This window comes from Manduca sexta, chromosome 22, assembly GCF_014839805.1.
Source record: "Manduca sexta isolate Smith_Timp_Sample1 chromosome 22, JHU_Msex_v1.0, whole genome shotgun sequence".
Lineage (NCBI taxonomy): Eukaryota > Metazoa > Arthropoda > Insecta > Lepidoptera > Sphingidae > Manduca > Manduca sexta.
In genome coordinates, this window is record NC_051136.1 from 4,470,627 (window position 1) to 4,494,629 (window position 24,003).

Genomic DNA, 24,003 nt, shown 5'->3' on the forward strand with positions numbered 1-24,003 from the left:
GTTCCGGAATCAGCCTGTGTATATCCAGTTCCAACAGGCCGGCATAATTGTGTCAACTGCTGTGGGATCATCTCATCATCTTTCGTAAGTCCACTCAATTTATAGGCGCCACATAAGTGTGTCGCGTTTCGGATTCAGCCTGTGTATATCCAGTTTCAACAAGCCGGCATAATTGTGTCGACTGTTGAAAGATAATCATCTCTCATCAGACGATTCCACTCCAATCATTGGCAGGTGTAATGTGGTAAGTTTGTTGTGTTCGTATAAAAGCAAATCAAAATTCAAGACCTATAATAACGTTCTCTATATTACCAGATAAAAGCCACGAAGATAGAGATAATACTATGAAACTAATAAAACCAGAATCATATTAATATATGATTCTTGTTTTATTAGTTTCATAAAACAAGAATCATATATTAATATGATTCTAAGATGTCATTTTTTTTTTTTTTTAATCTTTATTTAAGGAGCTTGGTCATTATTTCACGACTATGTCGCTCCGTACGTCCACTTTTATCCATGCCTACTATTTTTTTATAAAATCAAAATATTTTTTTAATAAGCCTTTAGCCTCTTCCGATACTGGAATGGTCAAAAAGCTATTTATGCTGCCCACATTAAAGCTCAAAGTATGTCATTGATTATATGTATATAATTCATTGAATATAAAATTGTGTGTTAAATGACGTCCAATTGCTTGGTTGAGGCGTTGATATTTAAATCGCGAACAATGGTCTTAAATGTGTTTGTTACCGGAAAACAGATAAATGTTTTATTATTCCACTGTGCAACTGCTGTTTTGATACGACTGTTCGTGTCGATTGTGTTTGAAAGGCGCTTTACATTATAATTATGAGAGTAATGTACTGTCGATATTTTGGCAGCAGTATTTTAAGGCCTTGTCTTTTTTTGGGTTAAATATTTATGTAATAAAAATTGTATAGGATATTTTTAACGAAATATTTTATTATAAATAATAATTATATTACAAACAGAAGGAATTTAGAATATAAATTGAAACATACTTAATGATAAATATGGTAATATTTTTACTCATTTGACTACATAATATAACTTTCATAGATCGTTTTTGTAATTATAAAGTTGATAAGACGTCAACCAACATAACATAGATAACGTAAAAGACACAGAAACAGGAGCTGTAAGTTATTTAGATGCACGTTTACGGTGTACCAACAAACTATTTGAAACTTACTTTAAACGCTATTGCGAACTGCGCAGATTACAAACTATCTTGTAGATAATTAATTATTTTTTATGAAACAGAAAGAGTTAGGCGTGCCGCTTGTCTACTACTCGGTAGGTAAAGGTCACGATTGTCCTTAAACAATTACCTCATCCACAATTACATATTTCTTACTGGTGGTAGATTTTTCTTTGTTACGGGCACAGCAGTGACCACACTGTATCTGACGGTAAATGGAGTGGGATCCAAAAGATTGTCGACTCTACACAATTATGTCGGCCTGTTGGAACCAGATATACAGAGGCTTATCCTGGGTTTTTTTATTGTCTAACATTCACGCAAACATAAGAAATCATCCAGATTAAGTTATCTCATTGCTGTTAATGGATAGGATTTAACACATTTTTGCTTACACTTTGTATGAATGAGTATATCTATGCGATGTGTATTATGCTATTGAGGAAATAATATAAGACATTATGAATAAAATTAAAACTAATATCATTGTTTATAGGATAAAGAAAAGTTTAGTTTAAGTAAAAATACTTTTAATTAATAAGATAAATCAAATTACAAATCTAAATTTAACTTAAATAACAAAATACGGTGGTAGTTATGATTAAAATATTGAAAATATTTTAGCGTTCTATTATAAGATATAAACCTTATTCGGCAACTAAATTCGTATGTATACTTATTTACTTATAAACTGTCGATTCCTCTTCTTCTTTCTTCACAGCTTGGATAAGAACCAGGGACATCACTGCATTTATAACCTATAATGAATAATGGTTTTTAAAGTTAAATATATCCTTAATTAAAAATAAGTAACCTGGATCACTTTATGCCTCAAACCTTTATGTAATAGTAAAATTATTATGTAATATTTTATATAGTTCATTTATGGATTCCCACAATCAAGATAAGTCTATTCAGGATCAGGATCAGGATTTAATTTTGAAAATAATTATTTATCAACATTACTAAAAACAAAATGCTTTGAATTGGGCAGTCATGGAATAGATTTATTAATAGCAAAAGGGAGAGAATTAAATAATCATACTGAAATCATGCAGGAGGCAAGCACGATGCCTGCTAGCCAGCCGGTCTTCCCCTCCAGATACCAGGTCATCTCGTCAACACATCCGTGGAAGTAGGCGTTGCCGGTGACAGAGTCCCTGCACTCAGCTGGCAAGGGCTTGTTCAGATTGATGTAGTCCATAGGGCCGTCAGCACCACAGCAACCGATCTGGGAATTTTAATGTTATAATGTGATGAAAAGTTTTTTGAACGTTTTGTTTTTATTACTCATTTTCCACTTTTTGGATACAATGCTATGACTTGCAATGAAGCCGATACTAATTTTAGTTTCATTGAAAGTAGTGTAATTGAAAATTAAATTACAGCACACAATGCGTGAAATATTCTGCTAAATGTTTTAACTATATCAGTAATCATATTTAAACCTGTATGGGCAGGTGAACAATAAAAGTCTGTTGCTAACATCACAACAGATATGTCAATTCGACAAAATCATTAAGATCAACAATGTGTAATTAGCTGAGTCCTAGCGTTAGGATACATTATTCCATTGGCAGCATGATTTACGTTGAACGCCGTATGCACCGTATCAGAATTAAGCCGAGCTCGATACGGGCAGAGTTTATGATTGGAGCTATGTTCAATCGGGCACGGCGCGCGGCGCACAAGCCATTTGATTAGCGCGCAGAGGTCTGCCGTCACCACGCCAGCTTCGTGTTCCCCGGTACAGTTTCCACGTCAACTGTCCATTTGGTAAATGCGTTTTGGTGTTTGCTTCGTTAGGTGGCGCCTTTTTTCAACCTATAGTTTGACTAGGCAAAAAATCAAAACTGACATTTCATCAGAGCTGAACCGTTACAAAGAAAAAGTGCGAATATTTCATGTTTCAAACGACTTTTTTAGTTTTTCTTACATGCGACCGACGCTTTGTATTTCGAATGTACGATAATTTTTGCACTTTTTAACTTCAAATCTTTATGATCTATACGGGTGCTATTGTAGAATAATCTTGCTTTTGCCAAAACAAAATGGAGAAAAATAAGCCGGTATTAGCTGCTGATATTTTTTACAATGTTCTGTATAAACTATACAGCGATACTCTTTTGTAGGAAAGGACGCAATACCGTATTATTCTACAACACAAAAGCTGAATGCAGAGATAACTATTGATCTTTTTCCATCAAACAAATATCTCGCTTTCCACGTTAAATTGTATTATGAAATTATTCATAATTTAAAAGTAACTCATTTGTTAAAAAGTTAAAATAAGATGTGGCGTTCTGTGAAATCACCAGAATAATTAAGCTGATCTATCAAGGCTAACTCCAAAACTAGTTACTCTTGAACTGACAAAAAATATTCTACATAGAGCAGATTTTAAAAGCATTTGAAATATCTATCATATATCTTTGAACACATTTTCGAAATATTGATAGTTATTGTTACTTACACCTTCTTGCACCATCCTCAAGATCTCTCGACTGCCCTCATGCTGTGGATTGTTCATAAGCCTCACGATAACGTCTCTGATGAGGGGTTGGATGCTGGAGTCGTATGTGGAGAAGTCCAAGACGACGCACGCACCGACCAAACCGAACACGAATAGGGCGATTTGTGTGCCTATGTACTAGAAATAAATGTATTATTAAAGTAAGTTGGTATCTATAAAATATGAAGAAATAGGTGTTATGTACTATAAAGGCTTATGAATACTTTTTTGGGCTTTCGTAGCTTAATGAAAACGAGATTACTTAAATAACCAAATAGTATAGTAGCATTAGGTTTTTATTATTTGTTTTGTATTAAAGCAATTACGTTTATTTTTCTTCCGTCAGTGCCGATAATATTACCTTTTTTATATTTTATTTGTCTTTCAAGTCTTTCTTAATGGCTTACTCGTCATTCTTGTGTCTATATCACTAAACTCGGCAATATCAAGCCTAACACTGTCTCTTAGTTATATCTCACCAGATGTGTCCTTAGCTTCTAAATTAACCAAGAATGGACGCTGACCGTACTCGGCACATATGCCATGGACTATAGCGCCGTACCGTCTGCATAGTGAATGATATGTGTAAGAACTTAGAAACGCTACAGCTGCGTCGGGACATTGCCCTTTGTATACTGCAGTTGCATTATGGAATATAGACATCGTATTATTAATAAATTTATCTACCATTTAGATGGCTATCGCTTGCGATTGCTCTTAGCTTCGAGAAATTATGTTATTGTAACTGCAGGTTGAAGATCTAAGATACATGAATAATAACGGAAATTCGATGTAGAACAATACCGTAATTCTGCAAGCGGACAATTTACGGATCACGATTACTTTGAAGAGTCATCATAACTTTTGTTGACGATAACAAACTTGATTTATTTATGAACATTTTCTAGTTGATTACTCATTTTTATTTATGCGGCATAGTTCTTTCTATAAAAAATAACATAGTCTTTATTCTATTGCATAACTTAGAAGAAGTACTTACTCAAAATGTATCGTATTCTTATTCCACTTATAGGTTTTAAAAATGAATTTAACTTACCGCATATAAAAGCATGACGTTTTCCATGAGTGCTGAGCCGCAACCAAGGAAGGCGATGACCATGATACCGAGAGAAGCGATAAGGATTATATAGATGCCGATGAAGTACTTTTGGAGCTCAAGGATTCTCATCCATTCGTTGAATCCAGGCTCCAGACAGATCCAGAGACATAGTGCGAATATGGAGACGCCGAATAACTGCAACGAATAGTTAAATTAATATTAGGACTGAATTACTTTCTACTTTAATTATAGGCACACCTGTAATATTCTCAAAATTAGTATGAGCTAAAATGTTATAGAGGTAAGTAATCGGCTGTCCTTGGTTCTTAGTTTGTTATATTACGTTATGATAAAACATCTTATCTTGCCTGACCTGATTATGGTAATGTGATATAAAAATATTTTCATTTTCTAGCTTTTATCTCAGTTTCGTTGCAATAAGAATATGTTAAATAGTTTTTGACTACACTTCTCAAAGAGAATATAGTCTAAAGTGTTGCTATTGTTTTCTTTAGTGCGTGATATCTCGCAAGTATTGTCTTTTTATATAAATTCACATTTTTAGTTATCATACACAATGTTAAACTTGTCAATCGTTATCTCCTTAAAATTTTACGAATTTCCATCAGTCAGACTGAAAGGATATGTGAACTGATGATCACGCGAAGGGAATTCGACATCATAATATAGTATCAATGGGTATTGCAACAAGCTGATAAATAACTTAGTTGCCGTATTATTCGATTAAATAAAATTCTTAAATAAGAAATTGCAAGACGAAAAATAAACCCAATCATGAGTGAAATTGCCTACAGTTCATTTAAGAATGCTATTTAAAGTTGAAATAAGTATTTAAGCCCTAAGTGCCGGCTGAAAAACCCTAGACATTCATTTTGTTAAAATTCAATAAATTTTTACGACAAAGAAAGGTTGAGTACTTTGTTTAGTACCTACTAAGTAATTTAGGTAAGTATTTTTTTAAGTTGCCTTTATGGATGATAGAACTGAAAAGAATGAAGTAAATGCCATATTTGCTTGCTAATATTATTATTAAAATGTTTTAGAACGTTAACAGACGTTATATCATATATGCCTTTATAGATGATAGAACTGAGAAGAATGAAGTAAATGCCATATTTGCTTGCTAATATTATTATTAAAATGTTTTGGAACGTTAAAGGATGCCATATACCTCTATTTTTATCGTTTCAAATAAGAATACAATTGATAGCTCCTAGCTGTTTATAGTTAGACTTCAAAAATACAATCTGCATTTTGACATAAAGACAGACTTAGATTCTTGAGTAAATTTGATTTATTACTAGTATCCTATGATAACATCGTCTAAGACCTAGGTGGTAGGTGCTACTCGATTAAATTTTGGTTATACCGTGGTAGGTCTCTGAAGTAACGTAATTATATCTACGTATAATGATATTCCTTTGTATGAAGCTGTCCAGCGCAGTAGTTGTATTCATAGGAGACTAGACGATAGCCAAAATTGTGTTAGAATGGATAATAGCCTAATTTATTTAAATGGAACGTGAACAATATGTTAGGCTGTCCACGCTACTTTAAATTACTATTTTTAATCGAATAGAAATATATATAAATTACTCAATCGTTAAAGAAATAATAAAATTCCCAATAACCGAAACAAATAGGCTTAAAATCAAAACTTTTCAAACAAACCCACCTCAGACACTACAAACCGAATCGATAAAAAACATGAATAGAGAAGTTTGGATGTAAAAGTTTTATAATCTCATTAATTCTGAGTCGGCCATGTTTTATTCGGTTCTGAATGAGTCGTAGATATCACGGCATTACTTATAATGGCTTTGTTTTTCCCGAACAGTGAGATAAAAGTGAGTCTATTGTGGGATATTTACTGGTCCATACATATGTACAGGAATGTTTGCTTTGCGCCTTGTTGACTCCACGCTATCAATTCGGTGATATAGATATGGGCACGACTACACTTTATAGTTTGATTATCTAAACGCTTTGTTTTGATCAGTTGAATTGTTAAAAATATGTTTAGTTAGTGGCATTTGAGTGCGGAGGTCTGCTAGTTCTTACTGCTCTGTTTCATGTCTTAAGAGCTCATAAAATGCGGTTGTGTTCCGTGCAGCTTGTTCAAATGTAAGTTGATATATGTGTTTAGACTTGCCTAGCCAGCGATTATCTTCTTATACATGTAGCGAAAAACTCTTATGAATAATCAATTGAATATTATATGAGGGAAATCACTACCAGAAATCTATAATCATCATTCATCATTTATTTTCTCTATAAAATCAGTCTTATGGTCACAATTACACGTGTACCTCAAACTAGATTCCGCCCTTGTGAGAGACTGGTGCCTGATGCAAATTTTAAAGAAAACCTGTATTATATAATCCCAATAATGTGATAAATCAATTTTTTGTTGTAATCTTATTCAGAATTCTACAGCAATCCATTTCTCAAACTAATTGCTATGTTATACTAAGTTAATATTCACGCCCCACTCAACTTCCGTTCTTATTCCAACTTCAACGATATTTAACTTTTCATGACAGTTTTTTGTAATAGACTTTATACTCCGGGGATGTCGTAAACAAATGGTCTCTCAACAGAATAATAGAATAATGTAGGTTGAATCAGGAATTATTTATTATAGCTACGGATAATGTATGGGTATATTTTGTTTAGCAATGACCCCGCGCAAATTGTATTTTCAACTAGATATCACTAGGCGCTGTGTTATCTTTATTTAATTATATTCCAGTCATTGCTGATGTGTTTGCTTTGATTTTGAATTTAAAGCGTAAAGGGATTATTGTTTTAGCAAAGTTTTTTGTATGCCTATTTTTTCCTTTATTTACACACTATTCATACATCAATTCATAATAATAATATACATAATATATTAATAATAATATCAGCCCTGTATTATATACTGTCCCACTGTTGGGCACGGGCCTCCTCTACTACTGAGAGGGATTAGGTCTTAGTCCACCACGCTGGCCTAGTGCGGGTTGGTAGACTTTACACACTCTCAAAAATTCCTAATAGAGAATTTCTCAGGTATGCAGGTTTCCTCACGATGTTTTCCTCCACCGGTAAAGCAAGCGATAATTCACAAAGAATACACACATAATTTTTTAAGAAAAGTTAGAGGTGTGTGCCCTTGGGATTTGAACTTGCGGACATTTGTCGTCGGCAGTCCATTCCACAATCAACTAGGCTATCGCCGCTTTTATATAATATATAATTATATATTATTATTAATAAATTCCAGACTCCAGCCTGATACTGAGTAGAAAAACCCATATCACTCGGGGATCGAATCCGAGACCTGAGCACTGCAGTCATACTGTAATATAATTACGCCACTAAAACACATATAATAGAAAAAGCCCCGATCACATACAACACTACATTACAGTAATTGGCAGGGACGCAAAAGATTGAACAAAACCAGACAAAGCCCACACATAGCTGTGTGCAAGCAAAGGCTTCGAGACAATTCGCAATCCATTACGATCGCCAAATGAGCCGGAAAGTTGACTCGTACGTTTGTCCGTGGAAATGTAATCATAAGGCTCTTTGCACATGTTTAGTGTTTGAATGTAAGCATCTAGCTTGCTCAATAAACTTAGTGAATTCTAGTCTGTTAATGTTTTATTATTTGAGTTGTATGGTAAATATTGAGTCATTATTTTCTCATTCATAGACGAAACAAAAAAACCAACTACGTATCTATATAAATAAAAATAATTCACCGAAATATTTATCGATTGTTTCAAAATCTACTGAACGGATTTTTATGAGATTTGGTATGGAGATAGTTTAAGACCCTTGGAAGGCTATAAGCCACTTTTTACTTCTTCACGCGGGCGAAGCTGCGAGTAAAAGTTGTTTGTAATAAGTATGAATAAAAATATCTAAAGATTTAGAAAGTGTGTTGCTGTGACAATAGGCTCGAGTGATATCGTCGAACAATCACAGATTTACACGCCGATCGGTAGGAACGATTTGCGCAATGCGGCCGACGCGACGTAGGATGCGTAGACAAAGACATATAATTCTTAGTAATTACTGAAGTTACCCTACGGTGTTTGTATCCACAACAGTATATCATATACGCAATAAACAGAACGTAGGTTATAACACGCCAAAATGCAAAATATACAGCGGGCCTTAGATTATTACGGACATATATCCACGGCATTAATGGTCGAATAACCTCTGATACATGGAACGGGGATGATAAATGAGAACATCTGCGAACGAAATTTGAGAAATCGACTAACTATTTGGCTTCGGATGCCTTTTTCATTATATGTTAGTATAGTTTTGTACGTATTGTGCGTTAAAATTAGATATATTTGTTGAAAAATAATTACAATATGGTAAAGAAATATTATTAACGGTAGATAGACTAAAGAAACGTTATAGACGGGAATGCAGAACTCAAAACTCTGAACGGTGTTAAAAATTATATCAAAATCTGTCGAGTAATGGATTTATGATTACACATAATATACAATATACTATACTTATATATACAGGGTCGTTTTGACATTGCTTTAATAAAAATGCGTCTTTACTTCTGCTTACACTGAGCCAAAATTTATCGCTGAATAATATTTTCAACAAAAATCTCTGTTTTACTTTTCTGATTTTTTAAAAATCGTTTTGTAATTTAGTGTAAGTACATTTCTACTATAAATGTGATATTGCCATTGCGACGAACTCTCATGCTTCCAAGAACGTATAATTAAGTATCAACATGAAGAAGTGGAACTATAAATAATACACATGTTTTCTTCGCAACTATTTCGCTGAATCCTGTAATCAATTTATTCCGAAGAAATCTTTGAATAATTTATTATCTACCTACTAAATTAAATACGATTGGAGGCGCGATGGAACTATTTTTGGGAGCATAGATCGAACTAGGTAAAGAAAGACCGAATCGTTATGTATATATGTATTAATTTTTATGTATATATTAATCGTTATGTATTCCTAGATCATGTGTTTTTTCTCCTAACAGTCATGATACTTTACCGTGTTTACTAAATATAACATTTGGTGCATTCTAAGTAAGGACATAATTATGCGAGAAACGTATTGTATGCAACGTTTTAAACGATAATTGGACACTTCTAGTCTTAATTATAAACTTGTTTTAGCTTAAGAGGTGGTAAAGATTTGCTTAAATAGCTGTCAAAAACATCACCGGTTCCTAGTTTAAACCTAATTAAGAAGTAAGAGCTAAGATGGCGGGTTTTGACTTACAGCTGATCGAGCTAATTTGTGTTTTAACTAAGCATAGCTTTGCGATTTTTTATAAGACTGTTCATTTTAAAGTAAAACCTATAAAAGAATATAATATTTAGAGTCTGTCACTCAATACTACTTTTCATACGTACTTACATACATCTACCTTTTTATTATTTCACATAACCTGAAGTGTCTAGACGTCATTTGATATGATGCATTGTATTGTGGGATTTTGTCCTTACTTTCACCGCACCTTGTTCCTTCGCTTCGCTGTCAAGTAGTTGTCATGGCAACGCATGGCAGACAAAGCCTCTGAGGTATACCGAGGTGTCAGTGCGGCTGCGGCAAAGAGAATTATAATATATATGGAAAGGCTATGGCTGTTTATCAACGAAGTGACAACTCGTGAACAACATTTGGAGCCATCTAAGGCAGATTGTTTGCGCCATTTCTTTGGAGGCCATGAAATTCAAAACAGCTTTGATACGTTCTTTGTAGGGGCGAGTTGAAGACAAAACTCTAATTATTTGCGAAATTCAAATTTTGAAGCAAAGTATTGATTCGTTACTGTGCTATTATCAGTATGTAATATGGCGTAAACTTTGGTTTTTCAATACTATTTGTTATGAGTAATAATGTAATGACGTCATTTTGAGTGGCTGACTAGTACCACTGCGATAAACGTGTTTTACTTTTAATTTATATAGAGCCCTATATATCGTGATAGGAGAGGTATTGAAAGGACATTGTCGAAAACGGCCCCAGAACCAACAAAGGTGTGACTAGCACCATAACTATTTATGTATTTTTTTATATTATTTGCAAATACGTGTATAAAACGGACAAGCTGCTACATCCAAAATGAATATATAAAAGTATTGTAACGACTTAAAGTCAAAGTCGCCGACATGTTTACAACTAATTGTGTATAGAGATGTAGCTGTTTGACAAAACGATAAATGTAATTACCGATAATTAATTATTGAAACATTTTAATATATTCGATTTGTGAGGCGATATGTTCTTTAATTATTATAATAATATTTAATCGAGCAGTGGATGCGTCTCAAAAAAATAAGTAGTTAGTTTTAGGACTAAATTGATTATAGATCAAGTCGTCTATGAAAAATGTTTTTTTTTTAGTTTTTAATTCATATTGATTTACTTTGTTTATTAAGATTCTATATTAGCGACCCGCCCTAGCTTCGTACAGATAGCAGACCATAATATATTATGCGAACATTTATTTTTCTGTCGTACAAAATATTTATGAATTATACATATAAAAAGTAGCGTTCTTCTCTCTCCCTCCATCCAGGGGCCTCAAACTCTCTCCATATTAAATTACTATCGGATCCGCCCGTGTGAAAGATTTTGCGGGATAAGGGTCCCGCTAAATATTTTTCCGAATAAAAATAACCCTATGTTGAATAAAATCGATTTTTGTATAAATGATCGATATAATCGATCCAGAATCTGGTCGAGTAGTATCCCTAATTCTTACTTCATTTTTCAATTCAATTTAATGTCACTCACACTTCACTCATCAGAGACAAATAAACTAGACTCTCACTTTCCATATAATATATTATAATTCTCTGACTCTCACTATATCATTGACGATTCGGCTATTATAAAGACTCTGTGCGATTGATTACGATATCGACATACACTGGCTGTGATTTCTGGACTTTGTGAACTGATGTAACAATTTACCTGGCATTGATAACGGATAAGAAATGGAAATTGCTTTTTGCATTAATTGTGGCTCTGCTGGCGGATCCATGGTGTTGGAGAACGAGCAGATTCGCCATTGTATACAACAATGGACAGCGCCTCGTTTGGTAAGCACATTTTTCTTTAATCGTACAAGTTTAACTGCCGCCAAACTTCCTGTTCTTGGTAACTGCGTGGAGACAGCGAACAGAGTCTGTATACTACCTACAACACACTTTAGCATGTGGCTGTGGCAACTTAAGAGCAAACTAGCAAGCATATTGTTGATTAAAAATGTGTGTTATATGCTTGAAGGTTTCTTACATTTAATTCAGCTGGAAGATTTGAATACATAAATCTGCTTTCCGTGTGACACAATATTAATATATTGCCATTCTAATTTGAGCATAATGTGTTTGTTTTTTTTCAGGTTGTAGCCCTTGATCTTATATGTACAGCATGTTGGACCACGGCCCAAGAGCACATACTTCAGCTGTAACAATGTTAATAAAAGCTGCGTGCTCTGTAGTAGAATGTTGGAACTCCGGACTCGGTGATTGTGATTGGCAAAACTGAATTGATAAATAATACCATAACAACAACCCTCCTGCACAATACTCAGATAATATTTTATAAAACAATGTAGGTGATGAGGAAATAAATAATATGAACTAAAAATATTTTTTTATTTGTTTAATGTAATCCTACATGCCCTAAGAGTCTACCAAAAGTGTGTAAAATATGCCATGCTTCTGATGAAGCGTGAATGCTCAACAGTGCGTCTCTGTCTGTCTCTTCGGGGAATACGTACGACGTACGTTGTATATAGAAAATACATAAAATCAGAAGGGTACTCTTAGAGGATGTAAATACTATAACTACATAATTAGGTACCTTTTTACTTATAAAAAATTATATGAATCAAGTCTTAAAATAGCCTGATTTAAGTAAAAAATAATCAGATACCTACATAGTGATGAATCTTTAGGGCTTATATATATTAGATAGGTACTTATATCAATAAAAGCATATTTTAAGCGTAAATGATAGGACTATAAATCTACCTTGAACATTGAAAAGCTTTCAATGTTTACTATCAATTATAACCTCAAAATCTCATCGTTTTTTTGGATTGATGCGATATCCCAGCTTGTCCGTTTTATAAATAATATGTCATGAGAATTTATTAATGATTCTAAATATTACAAACATTTTTCCATTGCTGTTGGTTCCAGGGCGAATTATGTATGGGCACAGAACAATGTCCTTTGAATTGATTAAAGTGTACTATTTGAATAGTCGAACCAATTTTATTCTAATTTACCATTATTACAATAAAACCGCAGAGGTTAAAAAGTATATCTATTAACCTCAAAAAAGACACTGACAGCCAAGCTATTGTCCCATAAATAGCATTATGTTCCTTTTAATGCCTAAAGTTAGAATTAGAATCGAAGCTATTCTGTATTCCGGCGATAAAGTAGGATAATAACTGCGTTGGCTTTCGATGAGAATAATTAATAGACATGGTAGACATAAAAAACTTTTTGTTCGAGACTTTTTGCTAGCGTAGATCGTGATAAATCCAATGTTAGTTGCCACTAAACAATTCAAAAAGTTTTTATTGCTTTATCAAGAAAAGTTCGTAAAACTTGTGTTTCGTAATACCGAAAACATAATAAATGTAGTAATATGGACTGATGTGGTTAAAGTGTTCAGAAATTTGATCAATATTCGAAATGATAAATGTTATTTCAAATATAATTTACGTGTTATGTTTGAAATAATATTGTATCATTTCGTACTTCGACTAAGTATTACGTTACTTCAACTGCAGACACTTTTCGACATTAAAAATTTATGGGATCGTAAAAAGTCACGTGAAACTCGTTTTCGACTCAGTGTCTACGAATATGATATTACTCCGTAGGATGTCGAGGTAATGCGTCGGATGAGACGGTTCATCTAACGCGAGGCTCGTGTCGCTCATTTCCTTGCAATTTGTAGTAATTAGGTTATGTTCAAGGGATGTGATGGTAATTTTTACGCGAGATGGGATATTACTTTGTAGGTTAGCTCAGTTTCCTGTTAAATTAACCTGGATTTAGTTTGTTTTGATCAGACACGGGTTGGTGATTCCTTTTACTTGTTTCGCAGTCTGAACCATTATAATTTGTGAGTGCTTGAAAAATATTTATACTCCCAAAAATTGATGATTGTGCCCGAAATGGTGACGGGGTCCTCTTTGTTGCATAGACTAACGTTTAAAGAACTATAGGATTACCGATACCTTCTTCTTCCGAAATACCGTCTACAACTTTTTAATAAACTTATAGCACTTTATCGTTTGATTGTATAGCTAAGCAATCAAACGCTGCTGATAAATTACATATAAATTTTGCCAGATATTTCCTATCATAAGCTAAGCAAGATGGGTTTATGATCTCGTGACGTAGGGATCCTGATGTGTTGACATTTTGATGAGTTGACCGTTATTAGTCTACATGATCAGAAGATGCATTTGCTAACGTAATATAATTAAACATAATCTCATTTTAAACTAAATCCTAATCCGACAAGCCTTGACGATATATTAAGTCCCGCAACATAACGTATCCAATTTCCTCGTACGTTTAGTGAAAACCGTGCTTAAATCTTTTGAGCGATGAAAAAAAAACTATTATCTTTGTCCCCGCGTCCCGGTTTTGCACGGTAACAGCCGTCAGTCCCACTTCCTATTGTATCTCCTGAGAGACACCTGCAAACCTCGAATAATAAAGAGTTTTACAACGTTTCAAAATGGGACTTTTTTCTCGCAATTCAACCGCAACGTGCACTTAAGGGATTTGAATATCTTATATGTGGGTTTTGTCTATCTCACGCAATTCCCGCCTGAATGAATTCGTCCTCATTTTTTTAACGCATTAAACAATTCCCTTAATGTTGTGACATCTCGCGGTAAGCGGATCGAATTTGGAATCGATTTGATTTCTGACTTTTTTGTAAGGGTTATAACCTTTTTGTACTAGCTCAACAGATTTCCTTAAATCCATTATTTTGATGCCTTCAGACATAAATTTAAGGAAACCGTTATTAGTTGTTATAGCTTCACACAATAATTATAGCTATTTCTACAGATTTTGGTGCTACGGATAATCCTATGATTATCTGTATATGTATTCCAAACCAAAGGACATATTTCTTTTATACATCTGAATTGGAAGATGAGCAAGTTGCATACTTTAGGATCGACTGCCACAAAGCTATGTTTGTTTCGAGTATATGCTTTTTATCTTAAACGTTTTTTTTTATAATGTCGTATATTGGTTACAATGTCAATCATATCGAAACATTAAAGGACAGAGAAGCACTGATGGAAAATTCTTTCAAATCCATAATATATTTCAAACTTATCACATTGCATCGTTGTATACAAACGTGCACCTACAGAGAAGTTTATTCGGGTTGGTCATTTTTCAAGATGCTGGATATAGCCGAGGCTCCATATATCACATCATACATTTCCCCACACAATAAATTTCAGTTGCAATCTATAACCACCAAACTATTTGTGTACAACACACCTTACGGTAGTTGCTTATACTAAAGATATTAGAGGTTTGGAACTTGGAATTGTAACTTTTATTTTTTGATACACATATACTTAAATAAGTTCATTCATATATCAGCGAAGAGGTGGACATAGACTGAGATCCGGGCGTATATAAAATATATCCTGCCACTAGCGTAATATTAAACCCTACACTCTATGAAAAATGTTTATATACTTTATGACATTTAATGTAAGACGTTGATCATTGGCATTAGCAATACAAGAGTATTCTACATCACTTTAAACCTAGACATAATCACCAGTATTTAGTTATAAGACTGTTCAACAGTGGCAAAGCGTTTATACAACCCGATTCCTACCGGCTTCCCTTTTGGGTTTATTTACGTTTGTATTAGTTTTTGTTTTGTATTAAATTGGCCGCGATATGTTAACCAAGGCAACTAATTGTTGCCTCGGGTTACCTTTTGAAAATTTTCACCATTCGCCATTGCTGTTCACTTTAAGTCTTGAAGTTGACTTACAGTTGCAAACAAGCACCCTGTCACAATACCTTCAAGAGACACTATCGAACCAGACTGTTCTCCTTAGTTTAAACCCCAACAACCAACCATAGATGGAATATCCTACATTTCTAAAAATAGATTTGCCTGCTCTGCGTAACATTGGATAACACCCATTTTTATTACGATGTTCCATTTCTTTCATAAATGCAGGGGCGATTTCTTTGCGAGTACTCGTGACTTAGCCACGTCGTTTACGAGGAAGATTGTGGAAAAATAAATTTTTTAAATGGAATGAGATTCGACTCAGCGAACTGAAATTTGAGCAGGGCGCGTTGTTTCAACGCGCTTTGGGATTTTTCTTTTGATGTCAAGCCCTTAATGTGTATCCGGTGCGTCGACGTTACTATGTACTATATTTATTAATGACTTTTAGGTGTTTTGTATTACACATCAAACATGTTTTAAATTGTGATCGCTTGTAACCACTTTTTTAAAAACGTAGCTGTGAAAAAAAGGACTTTAAGTACTTCTTTAAAGCAAGTTAAAATTTTAAAGTTTCTTCAACACATTGTTTCAATATAATTATTTCATTTTGTAGAGTATAAATATTAAAAGAAAAAACACTACTCTTTGACAAACTAAAACCGTTAAAACCATTGCTGATTCAACTTAAAAAGAGCAGGTATTAATACAGCAACATAATCAAAAAGTCCAACATTAAAATACTATCTTATGCAAAACCTGAGATCAAAGCGCCTATAAACGATAATTTGACAAACTTCAACAAGAAATTAATCAGCGGTCTAATTTCGCAAATAAAATATGTAAGAATTTTTTTAAGCCGTAAGAAATTCATTTGAAGTTTAGCGAAGCGTATAATTAGTGAAATGAAAGTGCAACAGGGAAGGTTTTTACTTTTTATGTGGTTTAAACTAACTTGAGGACGTTTGTGAAGTAAGTTTTTACTTTTCACTTCCGGTAACATTTTTGTAGGTTTTAATTTCTTCGTCTTTGTGGCGAAGTTCTTCATAGGATTCAAGTTTTTATAAAGTCGACGTGAAGCAACATGGCTCGTTTTAAAAATGACATTTAAATTGGACACGTCTGGAAACTTAGTTGGAATTCATTTATTTTCAGTACCTAGTTATAAAAAATATCAGGTACGATTATGGATTCAATTGATTTAACTTTTAACATTTACTCATGCAAGTTGTTACTTTACATCATATAAGTTTGTGTTTTAGGTAACAAGGACTACAAGGGACTTTTCATTTTCACCACACTTAGACCTGATAAAACTTTTAAGAAACAGATAAAAATTTATCGTAGTGCTGAGATGGATTCCGCAGCTTCAAATTTGAGTACCAAATATATTATAGTAATAGGTCGTGGCTGAACTGATTATGACTATGAATTATGAAATATTACATACAAAGGTAACAAGGCTTACTTATGGCCCACTTAATTTCACGATTGTCTAACAATCGTTTCATGAAACAATATTAAGAAAAGCCTTTCATTAAATTGCAACACATCACTACATATTATAAAAAAATTGTAACAAAAATTAAATTGCTTTTAAACCATTTAAATCCAATAAATATTTTAATACTAGCTTTTGCTCGCGGCTTCGCCCGCGTGAAGGTGTTTTCCAGGATAAAATTCCACTGTTTGATAAAAGTCTTGCTACATATTTTCCCGGTACTTATAGGTTCAAACTAATTTTATCCCCAATCTATAATTTCAGTTCAATCAGTCGAAAATCTAAGAACATTTATACAAACTTTCATCCCTATTTTATCCCCTTAAGGGTAGAATTTATCAAAATCCTTTCTTAGGGGATGCCTACGTCATAGTAGCTTTATGCATGTAAAGTCTTAGCCCGATCCGTCCAATAGTTTGGGCTGTTCCTTGATATATCACTGTCAGTCACCTTTGAGTTATATATTATATTAACAACTGAAGTTAGCTAAAATTGAGTTTCTCGAAGCCGACCACTATTTATGTACTATGTATTTTGAGACTATGCAATTTTGTCGCGTTCGCGATTCACTTTCACTTTTGTTGAGTTTCAGAACGCGATATTAGATCCTCCAACGCGCACTCGAATTTGAACTTTATGCAGCGGTAATAAATTACAAATTGACTCTCCATTTTATTTAGAAAACGTTTGTATGGGAAATAGAAAAATGCTGTTTTGAGGATTTTCCCGGCAATTATTCGAATTTTTCTCACCTTTTAAATCTTCCCTAGACCTCCACGAATAATTCAAGACCAAGATAAGATAAATCCGTTCAGCCGTTCTCGAGTTTTAGCGAGACTAACGAACAGCAATTGATTTTTATATATATAGATAACAGGTTACAAATTTTGCAGGCATTCAAGTGTAACTTTGAATATGGTTTCCGTATATTTATTTATGTATTTATCTAACTTAAATAGCAAATTTATTAGTCACGAGAAAATATATAATAAAGTAAAAAACCACGTGGTTGAATACTTTATGTCAATTCTTCCTTGATTTCTCGTAGACAAGGCCAAGCAAAGGAAATGAAGCTGAATATGATTTTATCAAAGCATTCTTAACACGACGAACATCTTAATTAACATATTCGTTACTGTCATTGGAGATATTTTATTTTATACAACATAAAATATCTACCAAGGAAACCTCCATATAATACATTCTTTTTGACCAAACGACAAATCAAATAGGTAAAAAGCGATACGTAATTAATTAGTTCCTTCATTAGCATAAACAAAATGTCTAATTAAAGAGATATTATACTGCGAACAGGGGATGAACCATCTATTTCAACATTTTAATTAACACTGCTGCTTCATTTCATAAGATGAAGACTGGTGTTTCATGGAGCCGGTTTAAATTGACCTAATTTAGTCTATAAAGCGCTAGATTGATCCATTCAGCGGAAGCGAGTGGGAAATGATTATAATTAAGAGTCCTCTTGATTTACTAATGCACTTCTATTGAGAATTCATTGAATACATTTTCATATAATTGCAACAAGAAATGATTGCATCATTTTAATGTTTGTAATATGTCGATATCTAAATCAAATTTATTTTATCTTATCTCGAAATTTGAATATGAGTAAGGAAAACATGATTCTAAGAATAGAGAATAGAAAGTTAAATGAATATCTCCGGATATAGAATTTTGTGACTAAAAGACTCTTATCTGTAGGATCAGTAAAGTTTAAAGTGTTAATTGCAGAGATATGCTTGACCTATTTGCACAGCAAATTCCACTTAACCGAGAACTAAATATTAATTAACGGGACCATCTAACTTTTATGACTTTACGGTCTGTTGATTTCCATAGACTAAAGACCTTATCAATTAAGCATTAAAATATAAATTCGCAAAACTTATTTCGTGAAGCAATATGCTATTGAGAATTTAAAAAGGAACATCGCACAAACGTAAGTTCGGACAGCATCCGCTGATAGGAATTGAAAAAGACAATCGAAACGGAACAACAGATATAAACAATAGTTATTTCGGCTATTTCGATGGCGCGATACATTTCATTTAGGTCACCATAATAGTTGTCACCGTCTTGGCGCAAATCCAAAAGTCAATTACCGATACAGGGTCCGCAACTCCAGCAATTATTTCTCATTTGGCGAGAACACCTTAACGAGTGTTCGCTGTGTTCAGGTGCGGTTTGAACGACACTTGACGTGGCGTTCACCGTTTTTGGCTCAAACTCTGGCTCTTCAATTTATTCTGAACGGCTGGGATGATTAACGGCCCTGGTTTGTTCTCTTGCTTGAGGATTTTTAAACGCATTAACATTTTTAATGGGTTTTGTGAAATCAATTAGGCAGGGTATTTTAATATTCATTATTCATATATTCATATTCATTATTCACTCATTATATTGATACACTGTACTGTGCCAAGATTTTTTTTTTTTTTATATTATCTCATACGTTAAATTTGAATTTTGTAAAATATTTTTATATCGCGAACATATACTTATTAATTAAGTGACGTTAACTTTCAATTGTTTTTTGTCTCTGTGTTTAAAAAGTAAGAATAATTTCAAAGCATTAACATGATAATATTTTGAATCTCCCTTATGATCACCTGACATGTCGGTAGGATTAATCCAATTTGTCTCAGACGTCTAGACGTAACCAATTAGTACTCGCACCGCATAGATTTTAATAAAGATACTTTATGTTAAAGATAAATTTATGCGGAAATCTTATTCTGAGTATATACTTTTGTTTTTACAACTGTTATTTAAATAATATTTCGTCGTCTTAATAATAATAATTTTAATTCTTATTTAAAGGCATCTAAAATTACTTTTTATGTAAGTTTTGACGTATTATTTTGAACATTATGCTTTCACAAAATTAGTATCACAGTTATTTTATATAACAATTTTTCTGTCGAGCTCCTATAGACAAATTATAAATGTGCACTTAATTTTCATAGTATAAAACTATATAATTGAATATAAACTTGTGTTAATATTTAAGAAATAGCTATTTATTAACATATATATAAACGCCGGTGGACTGTCTCGATAGCGTAGTTGCATTGCGAGTGCGGTACGACTACCACTGTGAGGTCACGTTTTTATATCAATGGACGGGCAAAGCAATATATATGGATTTTGAATTTCAGTGTCAATCCGGAGTCTGCAAATCGCGCCCTATATTGCGATAGCCATGCACCACGTTTGGGACGGAACACACACGACGACATGTGGATGCACCAGCTGTTCTTCTGCCTATCCCTACGGGGTTAAATACGTGAATATTTATGTATCTATCATAAGGAACACATACAACCACTGTTATAAACGGTAAGTGCAAACGATATCATCTGTTCGTGACATATTTATTGTTATTCTAAAATTCTATCATAACTAACTCGAAGTCGTCACCTAAGTCTCTCTGGTTTAATTAATTAACGAGAGTTAACAGTGTCGGTCAACTTGCGGGCTGCAAACTTGCATCAGTGGGATTTATTGCAGCCACCACGTGCTGCTAATGTCTGTTACTTGCCACTGACTTTACTTGTTAGATAATTTATGTAGTTAACAACAAGGAGCATGCTCTTAAATATGTTCCATCCGACGCAATCTACAGTTTAATGTTCTCATTAACCCTTCGCAATTAAACGGAGGATCTTTCGGTGTAATCTTGAAGCAACTGTTTCTAGTGGAGCCGTACTTAATAACGCTGAATCTAATGGCGAGCAAAAGTACGTAATTAAAAAGAATGTGCAGGTTATTTTGTTTCGTATAACGTTAATATTAGAGTATAGATTGATTCTGTGTAAAGTTTGGGCTTTAGAAGGTATTACATTTTGCATACGTAAAGAAAATGTTGTTTTTGTTTTAATCATTTAAAACAGCAAGGCTTTGTAATATGAAACATAGCATCAACAGCGAAAATTATATTTATAAATCATCAAAAAAATATCTTTGTTTTTCTATCATTTACAATCAATATTTTGTAAGATCCTTAATGAAATTCTTCATCGCTGAATCATCTTGATAACTTCTTACTATTAATAGGAAGTCGCAACGGAAGTAACAAAACAATACGAATATATTTTTAATCATGATTCACAATGAACACACAGTACGTGGAAAACGGGACGAGCTTATCTATAACTGATAACGCGTTCTTTATGCCAGGCCCTTTATTTTAGGTTATATTGATAGCGCGATATGAAATTCATTTAATCAATAAATTTATGGAGTAAAACGGTCCGTAAAGGTAAATCTATTGGTTGTGTATATCTAGATAATGAAATTTATGAAATTTTTGTTTTCAGGTATGTGAAATTTATTAAAAAAGCGCCTATAAATTATAAATCATAAAGACTGGCTATTTTTATCCAAATATTAATGCCATGTGTGTTATTAAAAATTAAATATATTTTCAAATATATTTTTCACTTCCACGTGGTACAAGTTAGCCAATAAACTTAAAACATTATTAATAAAACACAAAGAGGAAAATACGCTTTACACCTTAATAACTTTAATAATGAGATAAAATATTAATAGGAAAGCGGATTATGTTCAATTGTATGTAATATTAAAAGTTGTTCCTTTTGTTTCGCAACTACAAACATTGTCGAAAGAATGATTCACGATAAACGCGTTTTCATACACTCATGATTTAAGCATAGCATGCATTTGATATTTTATTGCATAACGTGATTCATAGACGTAAATTCGTCCTACTAACTACAATCGAAAACAAAAGTTTAAACATTTGCTCAATGCACTCCAACAAACCATTTTAAGTCGCAACAATGTGCATAGGTACTCAACTAGCTAACCTAGCTAGTGAACTACCCCTTGCTCGTCGACGCACAAACCATTCAATTCTTAGAATCACACAAACGCTTACAGGCCAATTGCTCACGTAATTCAAAGCAAACACTAACGTAGAAAATGAAACGGAAAAGTCCATTGGTTCCAATTTGCACCGTACTCACCCACAACACCACGTTGAAGCAAAACAGAGTGTACTTTATACAATAGATCTGGGACTCCAGTTTCCCGACCGTCGGGCCTTGTCCACCAGCCATTTCACTTCAAACACTTTTAACACAAACAATATTTCGAAACGTATTAGGGCTGTCCATTCGCTGTCTCGATCGAATCGGAACTGGTTATCGCGATAGACGCATTACACATAGCTAGGTTATCTGTGTTTGCTAAGATAAAAATGAACGGAAAGATAAAGTATGAATTACCACACCTGTATGAGTTTGCTAATTGTGACGCGTTGAATCAAATTCCAATTGGGTTTCAACTGGGAAAAGCAGGTCAAGTGTTCTAATACAATGGAGACGAAATTCTTCGACCATTTACCATAATATCGCTTTCCTCATCATGGGATTATCATGTGCGTGTGGCTTGTAAAGGGCCAGAATTAAAACAAACAGTTTCCTTCAAAACAAATGTTTGCTCCGACTATGGTTTCATAGATTCTAAAGCAGTGGTTACACTATGTTTAGCGGTACAATGTTGTTTCTCACATTCTTTTCTTGGTCGTTGTGGATTGGCTTCTCAACATATATTAATATTTTTGTATAAATACGCGTGCATTTTGATGTTAGCTTCAAATAATATCACGGATACAAAGATTATTCTATTCGCTAGAAGTAGCAGCAGATATTTTAAAGATTTAATAAGTGAAAAAATATGCTTGAGAATGATGGTAGCTATTTGTCCAATGTACACTTAAATATTATCTCTATCATACTACCTATATAAATAATAATCAGTTGTAACATGTACCTATGTAAGAGCATCAGTTGAGAACGGCTCGTTCGGCTTGACGGTTTCCTTTTTTGTTGCGTTCTCATTATCAGGACAAGGTTTGTATCAAATAATAATTTTAAAAATACACGGGCAACGTTGGCATGTTTTTGTATGAACATTTTTATGAGAGTTTAGTTAGTTCCAGCTTAAATCGTAGGATAATTAATTAAAAAAAATGCGGTCCCTGGCAGAACAACGCTTACCGGGCCCACTACTAAAAATATTCGAAGAATCTCTAAAAATCTCAACTACGAAAAAGAAAGCAGCTCCTCGTAACATTCACCATTTTAATCCAATCAAAAAGTAAACAGTATTTCAAAGATTCATACATCCAATTTGAATATGCTTATTGTAACCTCATACGTTTCGGTATTGCGATTCTTTTCCTTGGCAGTAATTTTATAAGGGTGCCCGACCACGCTTATATATCAAGTCCACCGATATGGGATTGGACGGAACGTGTTCGAAATCCGATAAACGGATTCAAACTATATACGGAACGGACGGCGGTATAAGCTGTAAACATAAATAAGGAAGATGTACGACGTTTTAGAAAACCACCACGCACGTACCTCTCACACTAAATCTTACACTTGCAATTCTATAAATTTTAGCATTCGGCTGCCTCGGTTTCATTTTAAGTGTTTCTTGCAATGCTTTGCCTATATCGATCGATGTTGAGCTGTAGTTCCTTGGGTTTGGTAAGTTTTTTTGTTGCATATTTGATGGCACGTAAAGTGTAGTCTAATAAGTCTAGATGATAGCTAGAAAAATAGTAATCATATTTCTTTTTTTCTAGAATTATG

General features: G+C 33.5%; 1 protein-coding gene across 1 annotated transcript; it reads right to left on the minus strand.

Moving 5' to 3' along the window:
* Positions 1-1,736: 1,736 nt before the first annotated feature.
* Positions 1,737-22,559, minus strand: LOC115446645 (tetraspanin-2A). Its single transcript, XM_030173378.2, has 5 exons — positions 22,366-22,559; positions 4,798-4,995; positions 3,702-3,878; positions 2,274-2,459; positions 1,737-1,986 (listed from the first exon to the last, which is right to left on the minus strand). Exons 1-5 carry the CDS (start codon positions 22,456-22,458, stop codon positions 1,909-1,911), a joined length of 732 nt encoding a protein of 243 aa, XP_030029238.1. The 5' UTR covers positions 22,459-22,559; the 3' UTR covers positions 1,737-1,908.
* Between the last annotated feature and the right edge of the window lie 1,444 nt (positions 22,560-24,003).

Excerpts from the sequence above, each read along its gene's own strand:
- LOC115446645 (XM_030173378.2), bottom strand. The coding sequence starts at position 22,458 with ATGGCTGGTGGACAAGGCCCGACGGTCGGGAAACTGGAGTCCCAGATC. Across the intron at positions 3,879-4,797 it reads ACGTCATGCTTTTATATGCG|TACATAGGCACACAAATCGC; the intron begins GTAAGTTAAATT and ends ATTTATTTCTAG. Across the intron at positions 1,987-2,273 it reads TTGCCTCCTGCATGATTTCA|GTTATAAATGCAGTGATGTC; the intron begins GTATGATTATTT and ends TATTCATTATAG.